At 39.8% G+C, this 25,437-nt stretch overlaps 2 protein-coding genes across 4 annotated transcripts in view; both read left to right on the forward strand.

The window, feature by feature from the left end:
* The first annotated feature begins 89 nt into the window (after positions 1 to 89).
* On the forward strand, positions 90 to 10,688 carry ttk (ttk protein kinase). Of its 2 annotated transcripts, none has more exons than XM_061051190.1 (25): positions 90 to 220; positions 687 to 774; positions 878 to 1,100; positions 1,194 to 1,300; positions 1,394 to 1,537; positions 1,680 to 1,794; positions 1,877 to 1,958; positions 2,057 to 2,172; positions 3,692 to 3,770; positions 3,860 to 3,968; positions 4,087 to 4,312; positions 4,937 to 5,043; positions 5,545 to 5,688; positions 5,772 to 5,944; positions 6,948 to 7,093; positions 7,196 to 7,322; positions 7,801 to 7,893; positions 7,969 to 8,126; positions 8,206 to 8,357; positions 8,480 to 8,604; positions 8,872 to 8,946; positions 9,042 to 9,218; positions 10,038 to 10,134; positions 10,236 to 10,321; positions 10,406 to 10,688. In XM_061051190.1, exons 1-25 carry the CDS (start codon positions 218 to 220, stop codon positions 10,469 to 10,471), a joined length of 3,018 nt encoding a protein of 1,005 aa, XP_060907173.1. In that variant the 5' UTR covers positions 90 to 217; the 3' UTR covers positions 10,472 to 10,688. The 2 variants fall into 2 exon arrangements, with proteins under 2 accessions (XP_060907173.1, XP_060907174.1); XM_061051191.1 differs by having other exon boundaries at positions 4,090 to 4,312.
* Positions 10,689 to 15,641: 4,953 nt separating this feature from the next.
* bckdhb (branched chain keto acid dehydrogenase E1 subunit beta) overlaps positions 15,642 to 25,437 on the forward strand; it is a 60,378-nt gene continuing 50,582 nt past the window's right edge. The window contains exons 1-3 of one of the 2 annotated variants that reach the window (XM_061051193.1): positions 15,642 to 15,874; positions 18,895 to 18,972; positions 24,111 to 24,179. In XM_061051193.1, coding sequence (XP_060907176.1) covers positions 15,679 to 15,874; positions 18,895 to 18,972; positions 24,111 to 24,179 — 343 coding nt within the window. In that variant the 5' untranslated portion in view covers positions 15,642 to 15,678. The remainder of the gene's footprint in view (positions 15,875 to 18,894; positions 18,973 to 24,110; positions 24,180 to 25,437) is intronic. The other variant, XM_061051192.1, reaches the window with a different exon arrangement.

The following is a 25,437-nucleotide window of genomic DNA, read 5'->3' on the forward strand; positions in this document are numbered from 1 at the left end:
AAAATAATGCAAATTTGGTAATAATGCATTGAATTATTTTAAAACGAGTAGTTTCACATTTACGTGTCTGCGGTAAGTGTAATACAAGCCGTGTCGTCATCACAAACTAGCCAATCAGAAAACGACTATGACGGAAGTGGCATATTTGAAATCTGGCAGTTGAAATCGAGCCTTTTTTTCTGTCGTATTCAAGAAAAGGGATTAATAACATCGGAAAATGGTGAGAGCTTGTGAATTTATTTATTAAATACGCCTCTATGTTGATGTGACAACAAACGGGTATGCGTTACCACGGGGGAACAACTTTGTCAAACTAGTTATCCTGAACAGCAGGGTACGCTTACATGTCAGCTAGCTAAGTAAGCTAAGCTAACACCGAGTGTAAACACGAAAGTGCGAATACTTTAGCGAAGGACAATTCATTTAGGAAAAATATGCTCAGTTTATCTCCATAACAGGTTTACATTACCCAATGATTAAAGACAGTTTAGACATACGTGTAATAAGTAAATATTACAGTCTCTGTGTTTACAACATCTTTGCTGTAAGTTCGTTTCCGCATTACTTCTTACATACTGATGCACGTTGTCTTTCTTTCGATGCATTGGCGATCTTTGTTTATGCATCCTTTCAAGAGATCACGCACAACCTCATCTTGATTTGATGCATCTGCCCTTCAATTTCAGATGGAGGAAGAGGAGCATACAGACAGAAAGCAGCAGCTGGCCATGCTTCATCAAAAGCTCAACAAAATTAAAAAGTATTTTAATGAAGGTAATTGCATGTCAGAAGTCACGTCACTATTAGATCAATGTAAGTCAAAGTCCATATACCCATGCTTCATGACACTATAATGACATCATGGACTTCTTTTCAGATGACACAGACAATATCAACCAGGTTATTGGCTCCAACTCACCTGAATCATGCCGTTCATATTTGATGGACCTGGAAAAGAAAGGGGACCCTCAGCTGGATCGTAACCACCTCACCAGACTCGTTGACTTCTATACCAGGGTGTTCTCCAATATGCCACTGGGGAAACATTGTCAGAATGAGAGCTATGCCAGGATGTTGGTCAGATTTGCAGAGTTAAACGCGTAAGTCACCAGACTTATCACTTCAATATCAAAGACTTTTCATGTGCTTGCCAAATTAATCATGGTTGGTTTTTATTCTGATTTTGGTTTTAGAATCCAAGATGTGAATGAGGCAGAATCCAACTTCAATGTTGCAAGATCTCACAGCCAGAACTTTGCATTTGTTCACATTGCACATGCACAGTTTGAACATTCTCAAGGTACAGAGATTTACTGTTTGGTATTTCTTTCACATCTGAGCTCTCATGATTTGTTATCTTGGTTATTTAAGTGTCTGCTTTTCATCTTACCAGGCAACACAAAAAGAGGCATTTACATATTGCAGAATGCCGTTGAAGTGGGGGCCAGACCAAAGGAACTGCTAGAGGCGGCTTTGCAAAGCATGCAGACAGGAAAAACACAGCTTGTCTGTTTAGAGGATAAGGAAAACATATCACGTGAGTTTGTGTTTTTGTTGAATTTTTAGGGTAAATGCTTGACTGATGTAAAAAAGAAGAAGAATTTACTGTTACTGTCCCATCCTAAAATATAGTGTTGTGGCCTTTTCTTGTTTAATGTTTCCTGTTTTCACTCTTTCAGATTTTTCAAACAGTGATGTGCACAGTTCTGTCAGAAAAGGCTCAGAGTCACAAAAAGTTAGCAGAATATCTGACGGGACGGGCGAGCTTCAGCTTTCTAGCGTTTTTGGTTCAGGGTAAGAAAGAACAACTTTTTCCGTGCATAAGAAGGCCTCTGTTTGATTTGAGGAATTGAACAAACTATGTTGATCCCCACAGGCCTGAGCCCTCTGTTGGCTCATCAGATGACCAGCTATCATGCTGGAGATCTGGGTCCCAACGAAAGCGAGCAGTTGGCATGGTGAGGGATACATTTTTCCTCCAAAAAAAATAAAAATAAAATTTGTATCAAATAATGTTTTGGGCTATAAAGTTTCTTTCTGATCTTTTGGGTTCCAGCCAGTGAGAGTTCCTATAGTGCCTTTCTCTATCCCGGAAAAGGATGATGATGAAGACTACATTCATGAGAGGCACTCAAAGAAAAGTGATGCTTCAGTTCACAGCAGTTTATCGAGGTGACATTCTGTCCTCAAACTAGTTTCAGTGTGTTTTGAGGTAAAATGTTGGAAAGAGTTAAAAAGTGGTTTTCACACGTATCTCTGAAAATTTGAGGACAGCCCGACCCTGAAATCTTCCTGAGTAGTTTATTCACACATCATGTTTCTCACACTGTGTGGTTGTCCCTGTTGGATGGGAGGGAGGGGTGGACTCAGGAGGCAGGATGTGATGTGAAAAAGATGCTGCAGGAATCCAATATGTTGGCAAAGCAACAGAGTTTAACACAGTACTGACAGTTTTTGCCTTTATATCAATGATACGTGTAATTACACATATTACCAGTATCAACGAATGGGTGGAAAAGAACATACTGGCAACGAAGAGATTACTGTATGTAGCTGCTTCAAGTCCAAGCATTGGTGACGCATGATATAAGCTTATGTTGTCGCCCCCGAAGGCTCAATCTGAGGGGAATTTTCCTTGATACATCCTGCTGTGTTCACACGTCGTCTCACACTGACTTCACGCAGAAATTTGACTAGCGAGCTGGCAGGAAAATGTCTGGGTAAAGTTAGGGTGAACAATTGAGCTGATTGCATTCACCAATGAAGTTCACCTGCAAAAAAAAAGTACATTTTCAGGATTTTTGTGCATGTGTGAAACAGTTTAACAGTACTGAAGACACACGTGGTTAGCTTTATTTATGATATTAATCAAACAATTTGCAAAATAGTTTTGATAATCATAAAGTGCTGTGTTTATAATGCTCAGATAGTGTCCCCCTTTTGAAATGTATTTTGGAGCACTGCTGTTTTTTATTTTATTTTGTTTTATCATGACATTTTTCTGCTGAGAAACTACAGGGCATATATAGAATCATGATACTGGAGTAATGTGTGACTCTTTAAAAATATATATATTTTTGGGCCATTGTTGCCTTTTATTAGATAGGACAGCTGAAGAGAGACAGGAAATGTTAGGGGAGAAAGATGGGGATGACATGAAGCTAAGTGCTGCGGACCTTCGGTCGCTGTGATGAAGACTATAGCCTCCGTACAAGGGGCATACAACATAACCGCTAGGCCATGCAGCGCAGCTTATCAGTGAAGTATGTCCCTAAGAGCAGTGTTTCTATTGTGTTGCAGTGTTTAAGGAAAACAATTCAAATAGGCACGCACATCCGAGAAGGTTAAAATGCTGGACCCAAAAAACATCAAAGATAGAAAGAAGTACTGAGTCCGCCCACCTTCTGGTATGTGTACTCAGTACTTCTTTCCATGCTTTAATTTAAGGGCCATAGTTTTTTTTTTTTGTGTATAATTGAGGTTCACTGTGAAGTGTTATTGTGTTTTCACCTCCTTAGCCTGAGCTCAGTTTTTCCCAACAGTTTGGTCTTTATTTCATGTCCTTAGTAAAGCCCCGTAATGTGTGAATTTTGTGATTGGTGACATCGCCCTAGAATATACATTTCAATGAATTTAATAATAATGTGTGAGAAGGGTTTTTATAACTTGCTTGTGTTTTATTTTGTCTCAGGCAAACATCAGGTTCAAGCATGAACTCAGTATTTGGGCTGTCATCCACAAAGAAAAATGTTGTCCATAGAGCTTTCCAAGTGAGTATGAATACTCTTCTGTTATTGAGTATTATACAGAAACACTGTTTTTATTATCAGTGTAACATCTTTCTCTTCTGTGTTCTTAGCCACACGTTATCAGCCCAGAACATTGCTCTTGGGAGGACCAGGCAGCTGTGGACTCCACCACCACTCTTCTTCACTCACATGACACAAAGAACACCTTGAAAATGGAAGGTACTGTTAAACCTTTAAACAATGCTCCACTGAATACCTGCACTTTGTTAAATAGCCAATACGATTTTAGAGCCGAGTTAACTGTTGTGATGTCCTTGTTTTTATTTCTTTTTCCAAGCAGATGTTACATACAGCTTTGACCAGGTGGTAAATACAAACTCCCCCGAGTCATGTTGGACATATCTGATGAACCTGGAGAAAAGAGGAAACCCTCACACAGACATCAACCTTCTTAATAAACTCAAGGACTGTTATTCCAAAATCTTCTCCAGGCTTCCAATAAGGCAGTTCAGCAAAAACGCCACCTATGCCAGAATACTAGTCAGATATGCAGAACTCAAAGGGTGAGTGTGTCTGCATTACAGTTTTGGGACTGTGTGGTGTTTGTGTTAAACTGCCTATCCAATGGCATCCATGGTTAAAGGACGGCCTTGTCGGAAAGTACTTTTGCAATTACTTTTAGAGGATCATCTTAATCGATGTGTGATCGATGATGTTTCCTAAAAAGATGAATTAGATGTTAAACACATGAAAAACTACTGTGAGCAGTTTATGAAATAGACTGAAATGTACTCTGATGCATCTTCATAACAAGACGACAAGCAAGAAATGCCTCTGTTTACTTTCTGCATTTTATGTTACTTTATTCAGTTTTATTAGTATTGAGTTTTTAGATTTGTTAAGGAGGGTAATCCAACTTTTTTATCGTGTACAAAGTGAACCATTATACGTCAATGTGAATGTTATCTCTGTAGAGTGAATCATGAAGAGGTGAATAATGGACTCCTTTCATGTCTAACGTTGATTTGTGAGGATTGAATGTCTGCCTTTTCTTGTTCCATACATTTGAATTCTTTGCATACAGCTCTTCGATAACATAAAAAAGACTAGGTGTCAGAATGCTCAGCTCAGTATTTGATAAAAAAAAATTCAAGGTGTACCCTAATTTCTTTCTTTTTCTTTTGAAGGATTGAAGACTGTGATGAAGCACAAGACCATTTTATAGTTGCCAGATCAAACTGTAAAGGTTTTGCCTTCGTCCACATAGCACATGCCCAGTTTGAGGTGTCCCAAGGTATGGCTTTGTTCGTTATATTTACCTACATTATATATGGAATAGGCTGACACATACCAAATGCAAACATGTGATTCATATACAATAATAATAATTTATACTTTATTGATCCCGCAAGGGGAAATTCGTTTTTTACACTCTGTCTAGTAAACATGCTACACAAACATGCACAAACAGGATCCTATGGACATGCACTAATGGAGAGGTCTCAGAGTGAGGGGGCTGCCCACAGTGGGCGCTCCTGAGCTGGTGGGGGGGTTGGGTGCCTTGCTCAGGGGCACCTCGGCAGTGCTCAGGAAGTGGACTGGCACCTCTCCAGCAACCTTGACTTGGACTTGAACCGGCGACCCTCCGATTCCCAACCCAAGTCCCTACAGACTGAGCTACTGCCGCCCCATATACGTTCATGTCCTACTTTTCTTACAACTGTAACGTTTGTTCAGTAATTGTGTCGACTATGTTCTGAATAGTGTTTCCCTTTCTTTCTCTTTTTCTAATAAGGTAATGTGATCAAAGCCACTTCCATTCTGCACAAAGCTCAGGCATTGAATGCCAGGCCAGCAGAGCTCCTGGAGATGGCCATACGAAACCTGAAGGCTGGCTTAAAACAGCTTGTTCCTGCCAGAGAAGAAGAACACTCCACAGGTACGCAGTAGTCATCAAAGAGTCCTTCATAAAGCACACACTAGGGCATTGTCACTGAAATGTGCTTTCTGTTTTTTATTCAGATTCGCAAACATATGTTCCTGGAAGTTTGTCCACTTGTGTGAGACACCAGGAACCTCAGCTTCCTGCTCGGGTTCCTTTGAGCCAATCAGGTGAAAAGCTGAAACCTGTCAGCAAGGAGCCTGTAAGAGAGTGGAAAAAGCCAGCACTCGTCAACCGGCATGTTTCTCCAGAGGTCTGCTGGCACTTTTTAATCTGCTGTTAATCTTTGCAATGCATTAAGAGTACCTGTTTTAAAATGTCCTCAAATGAGCATGGGTACACAACCTGGACAGCTTTCATTATCGAGAAATCCCGTAGTGTTCTGGCTGTATCTGACACAAATGACTCAACTATGCCACAAAGTCAGTAAACTAAGCAAGCTTCATAATTACATAAAGCTGTGCATGTGTTGTATTATGACGTTATGTACAAGAGGTAGGCTAATTGTGCTCAGGCACTGGGCACTAGTCCTGGAGCAGTGTGAGTGCAGGGAGGAGGGGGTGGGCAATCGTGCACAGTACGAGACAACTTTGCATAGTGTGAGTGCGCCCTTATATTTGCTGCTTCGCCCCCTTTTTCTGATTTTATATTGATTCTTAAAGATTATTACCGTATGTATTAAAATAATTCAGGGTTTTAATTCCACCAGATCAGGAATTTCAGATGATCTGACCTTAATAAGTGACCCTTGTGAATTCTATATATCTGTAATAACTCGTGTTAAAGGGAGATAAGAAGCTGTTGAGTGAAAAGGAGAATGTCCTGACATCTAAAGGGTTAAATGTGTAATGATACTGTACATTTCCAATCATCCATCCTGTTGAGCTTGAACTAAGCTTGTGTAGGTAGGTTCTTAGTAATCCAGGTCATGGTGAAAATTCAAAGCTTGATCCAAAGGCATCTGGACTAGTGAGGTGAAATGTCTTCAAGATCTTCAACCAGTCCCTGTGCCTTTGGATCAAGCTTCGGATTGAGCTCAACTTGTTTTTACATTTACATCAGTGAGTGGTTTAGCGTAGATATCATCTTCTAAATAACATCCAATTTATATAAATGCAATGCCAAAAGGCATATGTGCTGAATGTGTGAGAGGTTTTTCCTGCTTTTTGTCCGTTGCCAATCACATCTCTGATAATCTCATATAAGTTTCAGCTTTAGTTGCAAAACCTTAACAATCCTTAACAATTCCTTTCTAGGATAAACGCACCTCACCTCCTGACCCTAGAGCTGTTCCCTGTGTGCTGGAGTCTCTCCGTACTCCGTCCTACCATCTCCCATCCAGACTGAACCCTCCAACAGTCTGTCAGACACCCAACAGCTACAGAGATCCACCTGCTAACAGGTATTCTCTTGACTGTGGTATATGCTGGTCTGGAACAGAATCCTCATTTATTTATCATCATTCACTCTGACTTCATCTCTCTCTCGCCCCCATCCCCCCCAGTTTTGTTACTCCTGTTGTGAAGAGAGGCCCTGAAGTGTCTTCCTCTGCAGTGGCAGCTCACAGAGCTGGACCTGTCCAGCAGCCATGTACACCACTAAACCAGTCTGCTTCTTTTCAAACTCCACAGGTACAGCACATTCAAGCAGTTTCTTTTGCTGCGATCTTATAAACATCTTAAGACTCCTTCTACATATTACACCTGTAATGTAGTTTGTAATAAACCCAAACCTGGGTTTATGTAGTAAAGCTGTTGTTACTTAGAAGAAACAATTCCATAACAGTGTTAAGTAAAGTCAGGAAGTAGCTTATTGATATAAGAGTGTCCATACACCACATCACCAGGTGAAGTAAATATTCTTATGTCCACAATAGCACTGATAAGTTACAGCTGCTGAAATAGTTCACTGAAACTCAGTCACACACTAAGAACAATGTTGGGTCTCCTGTGTCCTACTGTGTGGGTGATCAGCTGATTTGAGCAGAGATGAATATATTATATTACTGGACATTTAGAATGTAACTTCTATTGTGGTACAAGATGCTCAATAACCTTCACAAGGAATCATTTTCAACTCATGCCAAACATTTCTTTAATCTCCTCGTAGGCTTCTTTTTCTGGGTTGTCAAATGAATCCATTACCATCAAGGGCAAGCAGTTCTTCATACTTAAGATGATTGGACGAGGTGGATCCAGCAAGGTAAAGTATGATCCAGCATTTTGTACTTTTGTCATTCTACCTATTCCTTCTGATTTTGTTTTCTGTGTCTTTAAGGTCTACCAGGTCCTGGACCACAAAAAGCAGCTGTTTGCTGTGAAATATGTCGACCTCTTGGAAGCTGATGCTCAAACAATAGAGAGTTACAAAAATGAGATTGAACATCTGAACCACTTGCAGCAGTACAGCGACCAAATAATTAAGCTCTATGACTAGTAAGTAGTATGCCTGTCGTTCAACACATACAAGATACGTTCAAGATACACAGTGATGGTTGTATCTATGTGTTTTCAGTGAAATAACAAACAGCTACATCTACATGCTGATGGAGTGTGGAAACTTGGATCTGAACACTTGGTTGCGAAACCGCAAAGTTGTGAATCCGCTGGAGAGGAAGTTCTACTGGAAGAACATGCTGGAAGCCGTCCAGACCATCCACAAGCATGGTGATCTCTCACTACTGTCCTCTCAAGAGTCCATGTGTTGTTTTCTAAATGGCATAATAAAACCATCTGAAAGTGTCCCCATTATAAACACACGTATACACATTCTTTAATCGTCTCTTCAGGAATCGTCCACAGCGACTTGAAGCCAGCAAACTTTGTCATAGTGAATGCTTCGCTCAAGTTGATCGACTTTGGCATCGCGAACAGAATCCAACCAGATGTAACAAGCATCATGAAGGATTCACAAGTAAGATTTGTGTGATTTACTATCTTTCAGTTAATGAACACCTTGAGTATTTCATGTGAGGAGTGTTAGCTTGCACCCATTGTTATCGGACTGAATTTAACTTCTCCTTTCATCATGCTCAGTGATGTGCATCATTAGAAATGGGTTTTCTTATAGATATGTGGAACTCTGTGGAGAGACTAAAACGATTTTGCTGCACACATAAACAGTTCAGTCAGATGGAGAGTGCTCTCCTTGTGTTTATACATGGTTGTTTGTTGAACACAGGTTGGAACCTTGAACTATATGCCCCCTGAAGCCATCAAAGACACCTCATCCCAGCATGGGAAGGCACGCTCAAAGGTATTTGGTGCAAGTCAATTCAAATAGCAAAACAATCATTTTTCAATGAAGCTATAAGGTAAAAATCTTACTTGTTTATTTTTTTCACTCCAAAGATCAGCCCTAAAGGGGACGTGTGGTCCCTTGGATGTATCCTGTACTGCATGACTTACAGGAAAACTCCGTTCCAGAGCATCACCAATCAGATTGCAAAGCTGCACGCCATCATCGACACATCTCATTTGATTGAATTTCCTGACATCTCAGAGAAGGATCTGCTGGATGTGTTGAAGGTGAGAGGCCATGACTAAACTCTATTAATGTGACAGGAACACTCTTTTTCAAATAATAGCTTAATCAGTCACTTGTTGTATTGAATTTCACAACTTTTTAAGAGCTTGCATATTTTTTTATCTCTTAATAAAATGTTTAGGAAGAGAGTACATTACAGTCAATTCTGATCTTTGTTTTTTTGTTTCCTTTTATTACCGGGGAATTATTACAATCTGTATGGAAATAGCACACATTAAGACACAATGAACGGACATGAAGAGAATCCTATTTGAAGTCAAAACATGCAGATTTTTTCAACAGTTGGATTTATCTTGCAATATGCTTCTCTTTGGCAAATGTGTTGGCAAATTATTTTAAAAATGATTAACAAAATAAAAATATTTAAACAGAAACAATAGTTTGTATAATAACTGTGTTTAGAAATATACAGGATACAGGCCACCCGATGGTCAGCTCTAGTGATCTAGCTGTTCAGAGGCTGAAGTCGTGGGTGTGCACAACCGGCCATGGCCCTGTGCTGCATGTCATGCCCGGCCCTCTCCTCCCAACACTTCCTGTCTTTTTTCAGCTGTCCTATCTAATAAAGGAAAAATGTCACAAAAATATATTTAATAAAAAAAAAACATACAGGAAACTGAAGCCAGTGCTCCTGCTGAGTTTTGTGCTTGATTGTTGACAATGCAGTAATGATTAAACGTAAACTGAAGCTATAATATTTACTACAGAGAGGGATTTGACTCAAACTGCGATGAATTTACAACTGCAGATTTATGAAAGAGACTTACTGTAAAATGTTTTTGATGATTTTGTTGTTCCAGAGGTGCTTGGTACGAAACCCCAGAGAGAGAATCTCCATCACAGAGCTGCTGGAGCATCCGTACCTGCAGCTCAAGCCTCAGCCATCACCTGAGTCAGGTATACAACACAAACACACCTTTATAGATACCAAGTCTGTGTACCCTGAGGCCACCTCTGTTCCCCCTGCACTTCTGACATGTACACAATTCACCTTTCAGAACCTCAATGTAATAGTGATCTCCAGAGGATCCTGACAGACCTTGCAGCCCTTCAGTCTCCAGGCAGCATCGTCAGAGCTGCCAATGTAAGTTTACAAGATCTGGTAATAAAACTCTTTCTCCATTCACAAGTTGATCAGCTAATAAACTTTACTTTATGTCTTTCACAGAATCTGGCAAAGATGTGCAGCAGTGGCAGGAAGTTGGATGTGGCTGAGTGTGCAAAGTCAAACTAACAATCCTGGAAAACATTTTTGAGGATGTTCTTTTTCCCTTTACTTTTTGGACCCCTTTAATACACTTCCATTCAGTAACTGTATTTTCTTTCTTTAAGTTGTAGTACTAAAAGATCTTTATTTTTTACCTTTGCTTCCTTGAAACCACTGTCTTTATATTGCCTTATTGTAACGTATACCATCTGATAATAAATGTAGGCTAGTCAAACATCCTGTATCCTTGGGCGTTGTTGATTTATTTGTCAGAGTTGTTATACAAGTTGCTTTAAAGGGCCGGTTACAGAAAAGTTACACTTTTTGAAAGTTTCTTTTTAATTTTCTCTGCGAGTGATGTGAAATATAAACGAGTAATGTCGGTTGGTTTGGCACTTTACAAAGCAGCCTCTGCCACCAGAGTGTGAATGTGTTGAAAAAGTCCTTTGAGTAGTCAGAAGTCTAGAAAAGGGCTAAACAAGTCCAAGTCCATTTATCAACAAACATTTGGATATATAAGAATCTTATTTAAGTCTCACTGTGAGCCTTCCCTCAGTGACATCTCTAATATGTCTTACTATGACCTCATTCCAAGATCTTAGCTAAAAGAAAAAGAGGAGACTTGTGATCTCTCAACTGTGTCTCCATGTAAAGGTTCAGTCTCACAGTTCAAGTTCTTTGAGCAGGTGTCTTACTCCCAGATCTCAGCTAAGACAAGTGTGACACAGTCAAAGTCCTTTAACATGTCTTCCATCTGTCTCATTTAAAGATGTGAGCTGGGAGACAAAAACAGACTAATGCAAGCTCTCAAATGAATGAATATGATCTAAAGACATAGAACTTAGACACCTAATGGACACCTATAAGCTCATCAAGCCCGACGAGCAAGAGCAACAACCAATGAACACAAGACATTAAATAAACAAAGATAAGACTGATAATAAAGATTATATTTTATATGTTAGTCTTGTGAAATTATCTTGAGGCAAACATGACACAAAGCCTAAACAAGACAAAGTCAAGTTCTCCAAATGACTGCTTCAATATTTTCTCAAATCAGTCTCACCTGACTCATAGTTGTCTGTATTTGTCTGATGTATTGCTCCTTGGGGTTCCTAATTAGGAGCATTAAAACACAGTATATATGTTGACAATGAGATTGACATTTTAGTCTCATCAGAATGAGCAAAAGATTTGTTACGTATGTTGATGTTTACTATAGTCCCATTAAAAAAACATTGAACAGAAAAACACAAACAATTATTCAACTTTTGTAACATTTTATGAGAATATTTTTTGTGTTTTATGAAAATCCCAAATGGGGCGGCTGTGGATCAGTGGTAGAGTCTGTCGTTTCTCAAACAGAAGGTCGGGGGTTCGATTCCCCAGCTCCTGCAGCCCTTGGGCAAGACACTTAACCCTAAGTTGCTCCTGCAGCTTTGTCGGCGGTGTATGAGCACATTAATGGGAATGGTTAATACTGATGGACACTTTAAATAGCAGCCTCTGTCATCAGTGTGTGAATGGGTGTGCCCTGTGGTGTCAACACGCTTTGAGTAGTCAGAAGACTAGAGAAGTGCTATTCAAGATCAAGTCCATTCACTATTTATCAAATAAGAAGGGACAGACTTATAACTGCTTCTTCAAACAGAATTGGAGGACTTAAAGGCTAATCATGAATTTATTGAATGAATAATTGTAAACACAGATCCTTATTCTTCTTGAACGGTTAGTTATATTTTAGGTTTGTTCATTTCAGATTTTTGTCCAGATTTGGTAATCTGTCTTCACCTTTGTCCTGTGTACTTCCTTTACAATTTGGCCGCTATAGTTTCTTAGAAAAGAAGAAAACACTGGTTTAGAATACATCTATTAATTAACATGGTTAAGTGATTTACAGATCTGTTTTCAGCTCTCATGTTTTATGATAATTTATTGTTTATATTTGAAATATATATATATTTTTTTAAGTTTGGGAAAAGTAAACAGAACTGTGGAACTCCAGATCAAAGCAAAATGAAACGGAACCTGAACGCATCATAAAGGCAATGATTCCAGTTTCTATGCTATGAGTCAGAGGTGACATTACTGAGACAGAGAGAAATCTTAGTGATCACAAAGACAGACCATTGATACAGTCTACATCTGTTTATCTCAACCAACTGCAAACTGTTTTGTAGCTGCATTTCTTTTGACACTGATTCAACCAGTCAATCAAAATGCCACAAAAGAAGAAATCAGGACAAAATGAAAAGACCTCTGAAAAAGAGGTCAGAGTCAAATGCAAACGTCAGGAGGACTTCTCCAGTACACTTGGTCGAGATGTCAAAAAACAAGGTAAACTCTCAAATACAGAGAGGGAAAGCTGCCAGAAGAAAAACAAAAGAATCGGGTCTTTCAATCTATTGGAGAAAGAGTTGACCAGACAAGATTCTCAGCAAGAAGTGGATCTAGAGGAGCAGCAAACTTCCTTTGATGAAGACACTCCTGAAATCAAACATCTAAAAGCTCAGGTGAAGGACGCTATGAAGCAAATGTCCAAGAAACTTCTTCTCCAAGAGTTCATGAAGCTGAAGGTGGATTCTTTAATCAGCAAGGGGGAAGTGAAGAATAAAGAGGATATCAAAGTGTCTGAAACAGAGGTCCCCACTGACACTCAGCAGGCCGATATCCATCACCCTCACCTTGAGAAGAAAATACTGACTCTGGAGGACAGGGTGTCGGAGGACCAGCAAGTGATCTCAAAGCTGAGGGATGACAACGAGGCCTTCCGTCAAAAGGAGAGGGCTCTGTTGGAAAAGCTGGAAGAGCAGGAAACTCAGCTCACCCTCATGGAACAGCTTCAAAAAGAGATTGGGGTCTCAAGTGAAATTGAGAAGAAAGTCCGGTCTAAAGAAGAAAGGGCCATGGAGGACCAGCGTGTCATTTCAAACCTGAGGGCTGAAATGAGCGCCCTCAGTCATAGAATGACGGAGGAGATCAACACCCAGCAGCAACATTCATCTGAAAAGGAGAAAGATCTCTTGAAGCAGCTGGAAGAGCAGAAAACTCAGCTCAGCATCATGAAACTGCTTCAACATGAGAATGAGGTGCTGAAAAATGAACAGGAGAAGTTTACCACTGAGCTCCAGCTGGAAAGAGAGCAGAACAAGACTCTCCAAGAAGCACAAGAGAGCCTCCGTCACCTGGGGAAGGAAGTCCAGTCCAATGCATCCAGGGCGATGGAGGAGCAGCGACTTGTCAAGAGCTTGATGGTTGAACAGAAAGCCGTCTGTGTCAAAATGGAAGAGGAGCTCCAGATCCTGCAGAAAAAGGCTTCGGAGGACATATTTTATATCAGAGAGCTGGAAGACTTTAAAAAGATGACAGAAGTCCAACTCCAGGAAAAGGTTGAAGACTGTGAGAAAACCAACAACAACAAGACCTCCATCTCCAATGTAACAACCCAAGAACTCCAGGAAGAGGCTGAGGTCCAGACAACTTCACAGAAGCCTTCATTATGGAAAAGCTTTCGACACTCTATAGGATTGAGGAAACCAGCTTGTTTGAAGAAGAAGAAGGAGTCCACAAATCCTCAGGGAAATCCTTCTGACCCATCCTTACCCCTCAAATAACCCCTCATACCCCTTCCCCCTTCATGTGGGTTTTCCTCCGGGTCGCTCCGGTTTTCCCCACAAATCCAATAATTAACAAAATATAAAATAAAATAAATATTAAAAATACATTTTGGGGTTCTCTAAATCGTCACTTGTTTTTACAAAACATATAATAAATAAATAGAAATACCCCAAAAAAGTTGTGCATAAATGGTTAGTTTGTGTATTGATTTTTGGTTCAGTCAAATTATCAAAGAATCTTGTTGTCAAACTTAACTTCAGAATACATGTTATTTGAATTAATATCATTGCACAATACATCATTAAATACAATCCACTCTGTTCCCTGACATCAATGTTTCATGTTGACAGCAATGAAAATGGCCATATTATGAACTGCTAAATAGAGCCCAAATCTGACATGCAGGTATGGAATTCATCATGTTTATTGAAAATGTTGGATTTGAATTATGCTTTCATGATAGTATTTACGGGAAAAATATATCCCAAATATCATAGCCTATAACAATTAACTAGAATGCCAATACAAACTCCCAACAATAAATGGATTCAAATTAGCCTATCATGAATGCTTGCGTATTGCCTGTGGAAATAAATCACATCTGTAATCTAATGCCACCCTAACGGTCTGTTTACTGAATGATGAGTGGCTCAACTTGCATCAAAGTGAAATTGACACTGGCGTCAGTAGATTTTAGTTTTTTTGTTTATTTCTGATGTAAAAAAAAAAAAAAGAAGTTTGCCAGCAGTCAGGTATTTTTTCACTTTTATTAGACATCTAGCAACATTTTTACAAATAGCCTACCAGTGTGTGTTGATAAGATGTGAAACTCTAAATCCAAGAACTTTTAGGTCAATGTGAATATCATACTGCAGCCTAAACACTGCACATCACCAGACATGTAATGGAAGGGCCAGGTGCAATACAACCTCATTTTCTTTCAAGCATGTTGAAAGCGTAGACTTTAAATATTGGTTGAAAGTTGTTGCAGACTTCCTCCATGAGGAACGTCTCACTGTGGATGACGTGACATCACCGTACCCACTTGCATTGTGAGCTCTGACTGAGTATCACGCACACCGCCCTCCTTTTTGACCAATCACATCCTTATCTGCACCGAGAGGCTGGCATGAATAGGGTAAATCAAGAGTTCCCACTCCGACACTTTTTTCGGTACCACAGAGAGCCAGTGTTCATTTCCCTTCCTGCTTCCCTTTTCTACAGGCTCTATCAATATAAATAGGCTTTCTCACCAGATAAAAACGTTTATTTATATATTTTTTAAATAAATTATTTTAATTCTTAGAATTTAAAACACGAAGACATACTATAACGTTACGCTGATTTATCTCCCCCGTTGTAAAATATTACAGCCAGTGCCGCAAGGAATACTTATAATACTTATTCAAAAACACTCGTATCGATTCTTCTAAGGCTCAAAATGTACTGAAAAAAGCCAAATAAATGATAAATGTAACCCAGATGTCGGGCTTGATATCGCATAGCTATCAGTATATGATCCCGTGTCTTTCCACTGAGTGGTGATGTTTTCGTTTTAATAGACGATCTTCTCACTTTGATTCATCTTGCCCTTCCTGTCAGCCATAACAACAGTGATGGCGGCGGTTGCACGGTTTTTCATCCGAGGTGCACACTCCAAACTTTCAATCTCCAATGTTGCCACCGGGGCTCAGAGCTCTTTTGGGGCCACATTGCTCAAGACTTCGCCGGACTGCAGCTCCCGTACAAAAACACAACGAAGACATGCGGCGCACTTTACCTTCCAAGCTGACCCCGTCCCGACACAATACGGTGAGTTAGCCGGCTAACCTTAGCCAACTTCACACGAAACACTGGAAAGTTAACATAGATTATCTTTCAATGCGACGGGTTCTTATCACCATCACGAACTGGCCTAGTGAGGAGGCATGGGACGTTTTGAAGTATCGTTGTTAATGATTTTTTTCCCCAAGGTTTGTCATTCAACACCAGTGTTTAGGGTGAACGCGTTTCAAATCAATATGTCAAGCTCCTGTGTAGACATTCGTGTTAGCATACACATGACGTCATAAGGACACAGATTTTATTTGTTTTTCTGAGTAAACTATTCGATGATTAGAAAGTGGACGTCTCCCACCTCTTTGAAAGTCATCTCTATGTGCATTTGAGGATACAGTTTCCACATCACACCTGTGTCAAGTTACATAATGGAACCAGTGCTAGAGGACTTGTGGGCCCTCTTTCTGCTACAGTGATGTCTTCATGAGACTGAACTGTGAACCTTGAAGCCTTGTAGACAGACCATGTATCTGTATGTCATGTTAACAGACTAAAGCCTGTCACATGTAAAACACATTTGAAGGTTTGTTTTTAGATGTGATCAGAAGTGGTCTCTAATCCAACACAGTTTGAGGCCCTATGGACCCCTGCTTGTTTTAGTTACAAAAACGTACTGTTATATGGCAAGACAGCAAACTTTGACAAACTGTCACAGCCACATTTTTTGAGATTTGTAGACTAACTTTCCTTCAATTAGACATGGCAGATATATTGTCCCTGTGGGGAAATGTCCTAGTTGCACCTTGACATGAATAATTCAGTCCAAGGAGTTAATCCCAGAAAATGCAGGGAAATTGCCAATTTTCCCAATTTTGAAGGTCAATTCTAAATTGCTGTACTTCCTGTTGGTTTTACAATATCAAGAGGCCAAGAGGTCTTTTGGAGGTCCTGTTTCATATGCCTACCACATTTTAAACTCCTAGGTTCAACGTGGGGCTGAATTTTTTAAAATGTTATTGGGTGCGCCTCTGAAGGCATTGAGCTATGCCCACTGACAAAACACAAACCAATTGTTTAATCTCTCCATTGACCTCATGTCTACCAAGTTTAGTGAATGTACAGCAGTTTCAAAAAACTTCCTGTTTCATGGCAAAAAATGCATCAACATGGACGCAGCGTTAGACAAAACCTTTTCAGCTTCACTAAAATGATTACCACCAATCTGTGGCCACAAACTGAAAAAAATAAGCAGGATATCCTTCACTTTGTAGGTATCATAGGCAATAATTTAGCAACACTACTTGATGTTGCCAGTAGGAGGCGCTGTGACTTAGATAAAAATGTTACAGCAGCCTGTGGTTCAGACACACACTTCAATCAAGTACACACACTACACAATATAGATCAGATAGATGATTTACAGCTCAGTTATAACTTCACTGTCAAAATTTGCTGTGACGTCACAACCCTCTGATGAAATCTTACAGGTTCAGAGTACTGGCATGCTCACATGTTCAGACATGAACTCAAACTAACCTTGAAAAATGTTATATATAAAAATTGTGTGGGGCTATCACAAAGCCCTCTTTCATGGTTAGACAATCTTAGTTTTTATTAATATCTTTCTATATTGTGCATTTATTATAAAGTGTGATTTTTAGTTTTAATAAAGAGGACTAAAGAGAACTCACAGAGCTGAATGTCTTCATCGCCTGCACTTATTTAATGGTTAAATAAGTAAAGTGTGGAAGTGGGGCCATCTTCCAAACGATCATGAGGCCTAAATATCTTCTGCATAAGTCACAGTGCAGACAGAGTTTGCCACAATAAAATGTGACCAACAAGTAAAAGTTACTGTGTGTGTGTGCGTGTGCGTGTGTGTGTGAATGCAGCAACAACGCAGCCAGTGACACTCTGATTTTTCTTTCGTTTGTGACCCTTCAGCTGTAGCAAACAAACAATATGGATGATCTCTCACTTCCACTGCTTTCACAGGCACCTCCATCTCTGGGTCAGAAAGTTTATTTTCTTCTTCTAGCTTCTGGTTGTTTCCGTGATCCAGCACTGGAAACCTTTTGCTCTGCATGCTCGTTTGTTTGCATTTTCATTCATGAGGTGTTTTGCATTGACCGGTTATGGTGGAATGTGGGCGTATAGAGGGTAGATTATGGGGGGGGGTGCCCCATGTGTGCACCATGTGTGCACATTTATGTTATGGATGGTGATCTATAAAGGGAGCATTGCGTGCAGATGTGTGTACGAACGGTTTTAGAAATCTGAACTATTTTTGGCGCACGCCTTTTCAGAGTTTTGGCCACACACCACTTTCAGCATGGATTCTATGCACTGTTTAATAAGTAAGACTCCTGGCCTTTTTTGAAAATTTCATAGGGTCGCTATTCAGCCACTTCTTAAAATGAATCCACAAAACCAGCATGATATCATATTTTCACCAGACCTGCTGCACATGCCTCATTTGGTGAGTTTTCAGGCGTGCTCAGGTCCCCAACAATGCGATCATTTAGGCGGAAAGAAAGAATAATTCCTCTCATTCCAAAAGGGTCCTCACTCAGAGGTCGGTGCTCGGGACTGAATAATGAAGTTCCAAACTAGTTGTGTTGTCACTGAAATCGTCTGGTACATGTTGTTGTTGTTGTTGTGTGATTTCAGTTTACAACTTCACCCTTAAGCAGATCAACGCTGAAACAGAGCTTATACTGTATGTGAATAACTCTAACTTCATTATTAAAAGTACAAACAACCAAAGTAAACAGTGCAGGAGGACGAGATCATTCCAATGTGACACATCATGGTTAACTCCAGCTCAAACCAAAATCTGTTTTAAAATGTTGATATGGCCATTACTGATGACCTCAAATACTTTGTCTTCTAGTTCTAGACTTCTATTATCTCTCACCCTACCATTAGGCAGCATGTTTTCAATTACAATTACAATACCGTGCACCATTGCATTGTACTTTATGCTGCTGGCTAAACATGTCTTGCTCGTCTTCTTTTTTCAAAACATTTTTTCTAATCATAAAACCTTTCAGGTCCTACCCAGAAGATGAACCTGTTCCAGTCAGTAACAAGTGCCTTGGATAACACCCTTGCCAGTGATCCAACAGCAGGTAGGTAACAGGAAATGGAAATGTATATCTTTTTTTATTAGATCTCTGTGAACAGGTCACCTTTTAAAAAAATCTTCATCATCATCATCATCAAACACATTTTTCAAAGAGTCCACTGGCTTTAAAAGTTAAGAATAATGTTTCACCCTGGAAATATTTAGAGAATAGATGTCACAAAGAGGGACTTGTTGTAAGATAGTATAAGGGAGTTTGAATCATAGTGAGGGAATTTTATCAGATATATGGCCAATCTGGGAATAAATTCCTTACCAACCAATTTCTACACCAACGTGTTTCTAAAGGTGTCTAGTTACACATATAAAAATATTTAAATTCAACTCCTGTAGGAAAATCCGTGAGAACTGCTGAAACGTTGGGTACCTGGAACCTTATTGGTTGAAAATTTGAAATTTTTTATCTTTTTTACATGTGCCTTAAATAGCTTATTTGGGATGCTGAATCCATTGCAAGCATTTATTTTGCACCAAAACCACTCCTTGGTAGAGAGACGGCCACGCCCACTTTTCCAGCTCTCTTGAAAACCCTTTGTTTAGGTGAAAATCAATGTTGCTTGTTGCATGTGAATTATAAAGCATCTTCATAGGTCTATTTATAAATGTATTAGTGATGGTAACTACCTTTTATTAAATGTTAAATGTTGCAGTTGGTTAACATTTGTAGCAAGTGAGTGAGTTTTGAGTGGCAGGTGCCAGACGTGCTCAAGCCATTCTGTGGATCATGGACAGACACAATAGAGTCCACACATATCAAATAATATTCACCGGTCAAAGAGAAATTGCAAGATGATTTTAACTCTGATATGTACGTATTACTTACATTATTTACAACTGTAAATATTGAATGTCACTACATTGATTAATACTATTATAAGGAGTGTACTGTCATCAAACTAGCTTATAGCTAGCAAACACTAGGTAGTCTGGTTAGTTAGCTAACATCCACACACCCCAAGTGCATCTGATTACTATTTTACTTACTTGAATGATAGCTGACTGCCTCATGCTAACATTAGCTAGCTATCACAGGGGTTTGTTTTGGTTTCTCAAGGTCTTTTTGCAGTAACTGTACATCTGACCTCCTATTTGCTTCAAAATACAACATAGTAGAGAAGATATCTGTCCACATGACAAAGGATGTCTTGCATGTCACAAGAATGATTACAGATTTTTTTTTTTAATTAAGATTCTACGAGACAGATGGTCATTACTCCAAGACAAAAGATGTAGGAAGGAAAACTGATGAGGAGCGAGACGTTGTGTTTTATGAGCTCTGTGAATGGTTAGACCTGGAACTCGAGGGGGGTTATGGGGTTATGACGCTTGACCAAGTCCACATAAAAATGCAGCAGTTTGATCAGTCACTGGATAAGAATCTCTCATATTCAAAGAAGTGGCTGAAGAAGAAGCTCTTAGAGAAATACCAGGATACACTGTATTTAAAATCACAAAAGAGGAGAGCAGATGTTCACTGTTTCAAAGATAAGACCAGCAACATCCTTCGAGAGCAACATGCTAACATTAAGTTTGGAAATGAGAAGACAAATCTTAAAGACTGCACTAAAGTTAATTTGCAATGACATCACCACCATTGATATAGATCCAAAGTCATACCCAACTGCACACAGTATGACTGATGCTTCTGGCGCTCTTGGTACCATTGTTGAAGAAACTGACAATCAGATAGATGATGAGATTGAGGTTGACATCCAACTTGGGGGTCTATTAGTTACGACAGCTGGTAAAAGTGAAATACAAAGTTACAATCAGACGAACATCATGGATGTCAATCTGCTCAGTCACTCAGTTTGTCGGAGACAATATAGATTTGAACATTGTTTAAATTTATGGGAACACTCCTCGAATGTGACCCTAATGACCACAAGACCATCTTCATCACTCTCAAAGAGTGCATGTGTCTCTCCAGGGACAAAGTCACCATAGTGACCTTCGATCTCCCCATCTGACTCAAGGCAGTGGATATCATAAAGCAGGTGAATCTACCCATCATTTCAAGGTTGGGTGGGTTGTACTGAAACTGATTAAGGCAGCCAAGTCAGATGTTGGGTCAGATGTTGGGTTGAGCAGAGGGAGGATGAGAAATAGTGATTCAGACCACGACCAAGTTCTGGGTGCAGACCCTCAACCACTTCTCCGATGTCAACCAGCGCATGAAGGAAGGTGTCAAGAAACACAATCAACTCCACAAAGACCTGTCCAGAACAATGATGAAGCGAGATGCTGAAGCAGTTGAACTTACCCTCAAAAGGTTTGAGGAGACCAACCCATTTGACCACGATCGAGTTGCTTGTGTCCTTCTCAGGATTCATGAGCACTGCAGGTGACACAGTCAATGCTGAGAGAGCGGAAGTTGGGAGGTAAATGCAGATCAGATTAAAGCTGGATGGACAGTCAGTGACATTGGCCATGGAGGTGAAGTTCAAGGTGCAGGCCCTGTCATCACTGAGAAATATTCCCAAGGTCAAAGACAAGAAGGTTTACCTAAACTCACTCAAGTTGTTCAGCTGACTGATAATCTTTGCCCAACGGGATATGACAGTTGAGACAAGCTTAGAGTATGAGCTGACTCCCTTCCCCTTGTCATTGTTCAACAAAAAAGGTCAAAAAATTAACAAGGCGAACAAAGCAGGCTTTTCCAAAACAAGCCTGAAAGACTTGGCCGATCAGCTTGACCTCACAGAACAACCGTGCTCCAGTCTGGTGGTTGATGGAGGATGGCTTCTCTACTTGGTAAAGTGGGAACACGGTCAGACTTGGCAGGAGATTGCAGGCAGTTACCTGAGGTTTGTGCAGTGTCTTGGCAGTCGCTCCCAGAAGATCATTGTGGTCTTTGATGGCTATAGTAGCTTGCCAAAAGATCATGACCACATCCAGTGTACCAAGAACTCCTGCTGTAATATACAGATTCGACCAGATATGATACATTTGACAACATCAGTGTTTCCCCTACCATTATATTAGGGGGGCGGCTTTTTGTGCCTTTATTGTAGAGATAGGATAGTGGATAGAGTCGGAAATCAGGGGAAGAAGTCATTTAAGGATACCTTTCCCATAGAAAAGGACAGCTGTCATGAATACCAAGATTCCTTCAAGTGTTTGTGTCGGTGTGTCGGTGTGTCAGCGTGCGCCACCACCCCCCCAAAGCTGTAAACCTAGGGGAAACACTGAACATTCATAACAAGTGTGTGCTTATCCAGCTCCTCTCTTCAACGTTCCGGAAACATCAGATCACCGTGGAGCAGTATGACAATGATGCTGACACTTTGATTGTGAAAGCGGCATTGGCTGCTGCAACAGATGACTCTGTTGAGGTCACTAAAACATTAAGTAGCAATGTTACATGAATTACATCAACTCAAATTTAATAATACTTACATATCAGAGTTAAAATCATCTTGCAATTTCTCTTTGACCGGTGAATATTATTTGATATGTGTGGACTCTATTGTGTCTGTCCATGATTCACAGAATGGCTTGAGCACGTCTGGCACCTGCCACTCAAAACTCACTCACTTGCTACAAATGTTAACCAACTGCAACATTTAACAGTTAATAAAAGGTAGTTACCATCACTAATACATTTATAAATAGACCTATGAAGATGCTTTATAATTCACATGCAACAAGCAACATTGATTTTCACCTAAACAAAGGGTTTTCAAGAGAGCTGGAAAAGTGGGCGTGGCCGTCTCTCTACCAAGGAGTGGTTTTGGTGCAAAATAAATGCTTGCAATGGATTCAGCATCCCAAATAAGCTATTTAAGGCACATGTAAAAAAGATAAAAAATTTCAAATTTTCAACCAATAAGGTTCCAGGTACCCAAAGTTTCAGCAGTTCTCACGGATTTTCCTACAGGAGTTGAATTTAAATCTTTTTATATGTGTAACTAGACACCTTTAGAAACACGTTGGTGTAGAAATTGGTTGGTAAGGAATTTATTCCCAGATTTTCACAATATTCCCTTACTATCAGCCACTTAGGAAGTCATGTTTCTTAAAGGCAAGGTTTAGGCCGTGTTCACACTGGACTTCTTTTTTCAGAAAAAAGCGCTGCTTTCAGCGCCTTTTGAGCGCTTATGCGCGAGTGTTCTGTAACCTTAACAACGGGATCTAGTCTGCGGTGCAACCGCGCCGGAGCACAACGCATCAATTTAGCACAGAAAAGAACAAGCGGGACGGGAAGTCAGACACCGATACAACATTAAAACATCCGGTTTATTTTCAGAATAAAACCCTCCGTTTTGACGGTTCAGAAAAATGACCGTTTGTTTATGTGTTTATAAGGTTTGTATTGAGTTTTATACCACGAACATCGTATTATCCCGTGCTGTCGCGAGTGAATCTGTTAAATTACCGCGGAAACTCCTTTGTCTCCGTACTCCAGCTGTCCGGCTGTGCTCTCCGTGTTGCGGACTGAGAACACAGCCGGTGGGTGTTGACGGATGAGGATGCACGGACCCGTAACAGACCGGAGCGGACACACAATGCACACATATCTGGTGGAAGTTTGCCGTTGTTGGGCACCGGTAACTAGGGACGTAGGTTACTAGTCTGTCCTGATTGGTCAGCTGTCAGAAAGGCGCTTGATGTCACCCAGCGCTTTTCTGAAAAGTTGAAATAATTCAACTGAAAAAGGGTAGGGGTTAGGGTTAGGGTTAGCGCTTTTTGAAAAGGCGTCCGCTTTTTAAAAAGGCATATAATAAGGCAATAATGTCAAACATGTTTGAAATGTTCAGGATGGCCCGGATGAGTTTGAGCAGTTGAAGAGGTTTAAGATTAGATCTGTAGATCTCTCACGTTACCAGTGGGCTCAGCATATGGTGCCAACCAAAACCCTTATCCTGAGTCCTTCTTAGGATTGGTGAGACATGGTTTCATATTGATAAATCATTCCAAAACTCCAAACTAAACTCTGAGAACTATATAAGGAGTAGAAATGTAACTACTAGTAATGTAACAGGATTTTTCTCAGTCTAAGACAATCATGCCTCTGTAGAAAAGGTTTGAGATGGGTACAGTGTTTTTAACTTTCCTTGAAAAAGTAGAAACTTAAATAATTGTATCTTATTACCACTGACTATTCCGTGTCTTTATCTGCAGTGATCTTTGGGGAAGACGTTGCCTTTGGTGGAGTATTTCGATGCACGGTTGGCCTGAGAGACAAATATGGTAAGCTCCTCCCCCTTTTGATTCTCTTTAATTAACAGCATCTCCTGCTGAATTTGCTGTTCATCAAGAAAAGGTGTCAGTATATTGCTCTTATGAACTTGCATAATTCTGCCACTAGATGGCAGCACATGACTGTAAAGAATCTTTTCAATTGCCTTTCTCACAATGTCATATTTGTGTTCACTGTTCACCCAGAGGACCAGAAGGCTCTGTTGTGTCAGAGTAGCCTTAGAAACATGAGCTGATATCATCTGTCAGTTTACTTTAGAGTCTACTGTTTTGATTTGGTTATAATAAAGCGTCTTTTTGATGTTTGATTACATTTTTGTTTCTGAGAATTTATCACACTGATGTTTTTAAAATCACATCTCAGGGCCAGTCAAATATGCTTACAATGTGTTTATGACTGGAAGTAAATTGGCTCTTCAATTACATATGACAGAAACGTATACTGCTCTGTTCTTAATGCATTTTATTGGTCCATCAGGAAGCATTAAAATCAGATATTAGCTTTTAACAGATACTGATCCACAGCAGACATTTCATCTCTCTATTGTAGGAGAGCACGGCCCATTAAGCTTTCATTATGTGACAGTGTGCCAGAATACACAATACCAGCACCTCCAATCTGAAGCAGCTAAATGGAATTCAACCATCTTTCATTGGATATAACTGGAGCGTTTTCTAGTGGTTTCTAATGGAACGTGCAGGGCTGAACAATTCATTGAATTTAAATGGCGATCATGAGATTGGCCTTCCCATTATCAAAGAATCAAGATTGACGATTATTGTCGCCTGCTTCAGAAGAAAAAAATATTTCAAAAAAGACATGACCATATTCAAAAATGATGTTTGGTTATATATAATTGTTCTGTATATTCTCTCATATTCACGACTTGAATCCGACTTTATCACTTCACCTTTTTGGGTCGGCACTTTTGATAAATTTATCAGCAGTGATTTTAAAAAGTCATCCAAATAATTCAATAGGTGTGACAGTCAAACATTTCCCTTTTTTTGTTTCTTTTGTCGTAGTTAAGTAACTGTCATGAGTCGCATCAAACGAGAGTTAATTTAAATCCTTCAAAATCAAAGTCAGATTTTGAATCCAAACAGGAAATAAAGAAGCCTTAGCTTAAGACGATGGAAAAAGACAAAATAAAAGCACTGTAAAGACCAGTTAGAAAGACTTTCATTAGCCTTAACAAAATATTAAGTACTGTTTAATAAACAAGGATGAATACTGAACATTAGATCT

The sequence above is a fragment of the Labrus mixtus genome, chromosome 11, assembly GCF_963584025.1.
Source record: "Labrus mixtus chromosome 11, fLabMix1.1, whole genome shotgun sequence".
NCBI lineage: Eukaryota > Metazoa > Chordata > Actinopteri > Labriformes > Labridae > Labrus > Labrus mixtus.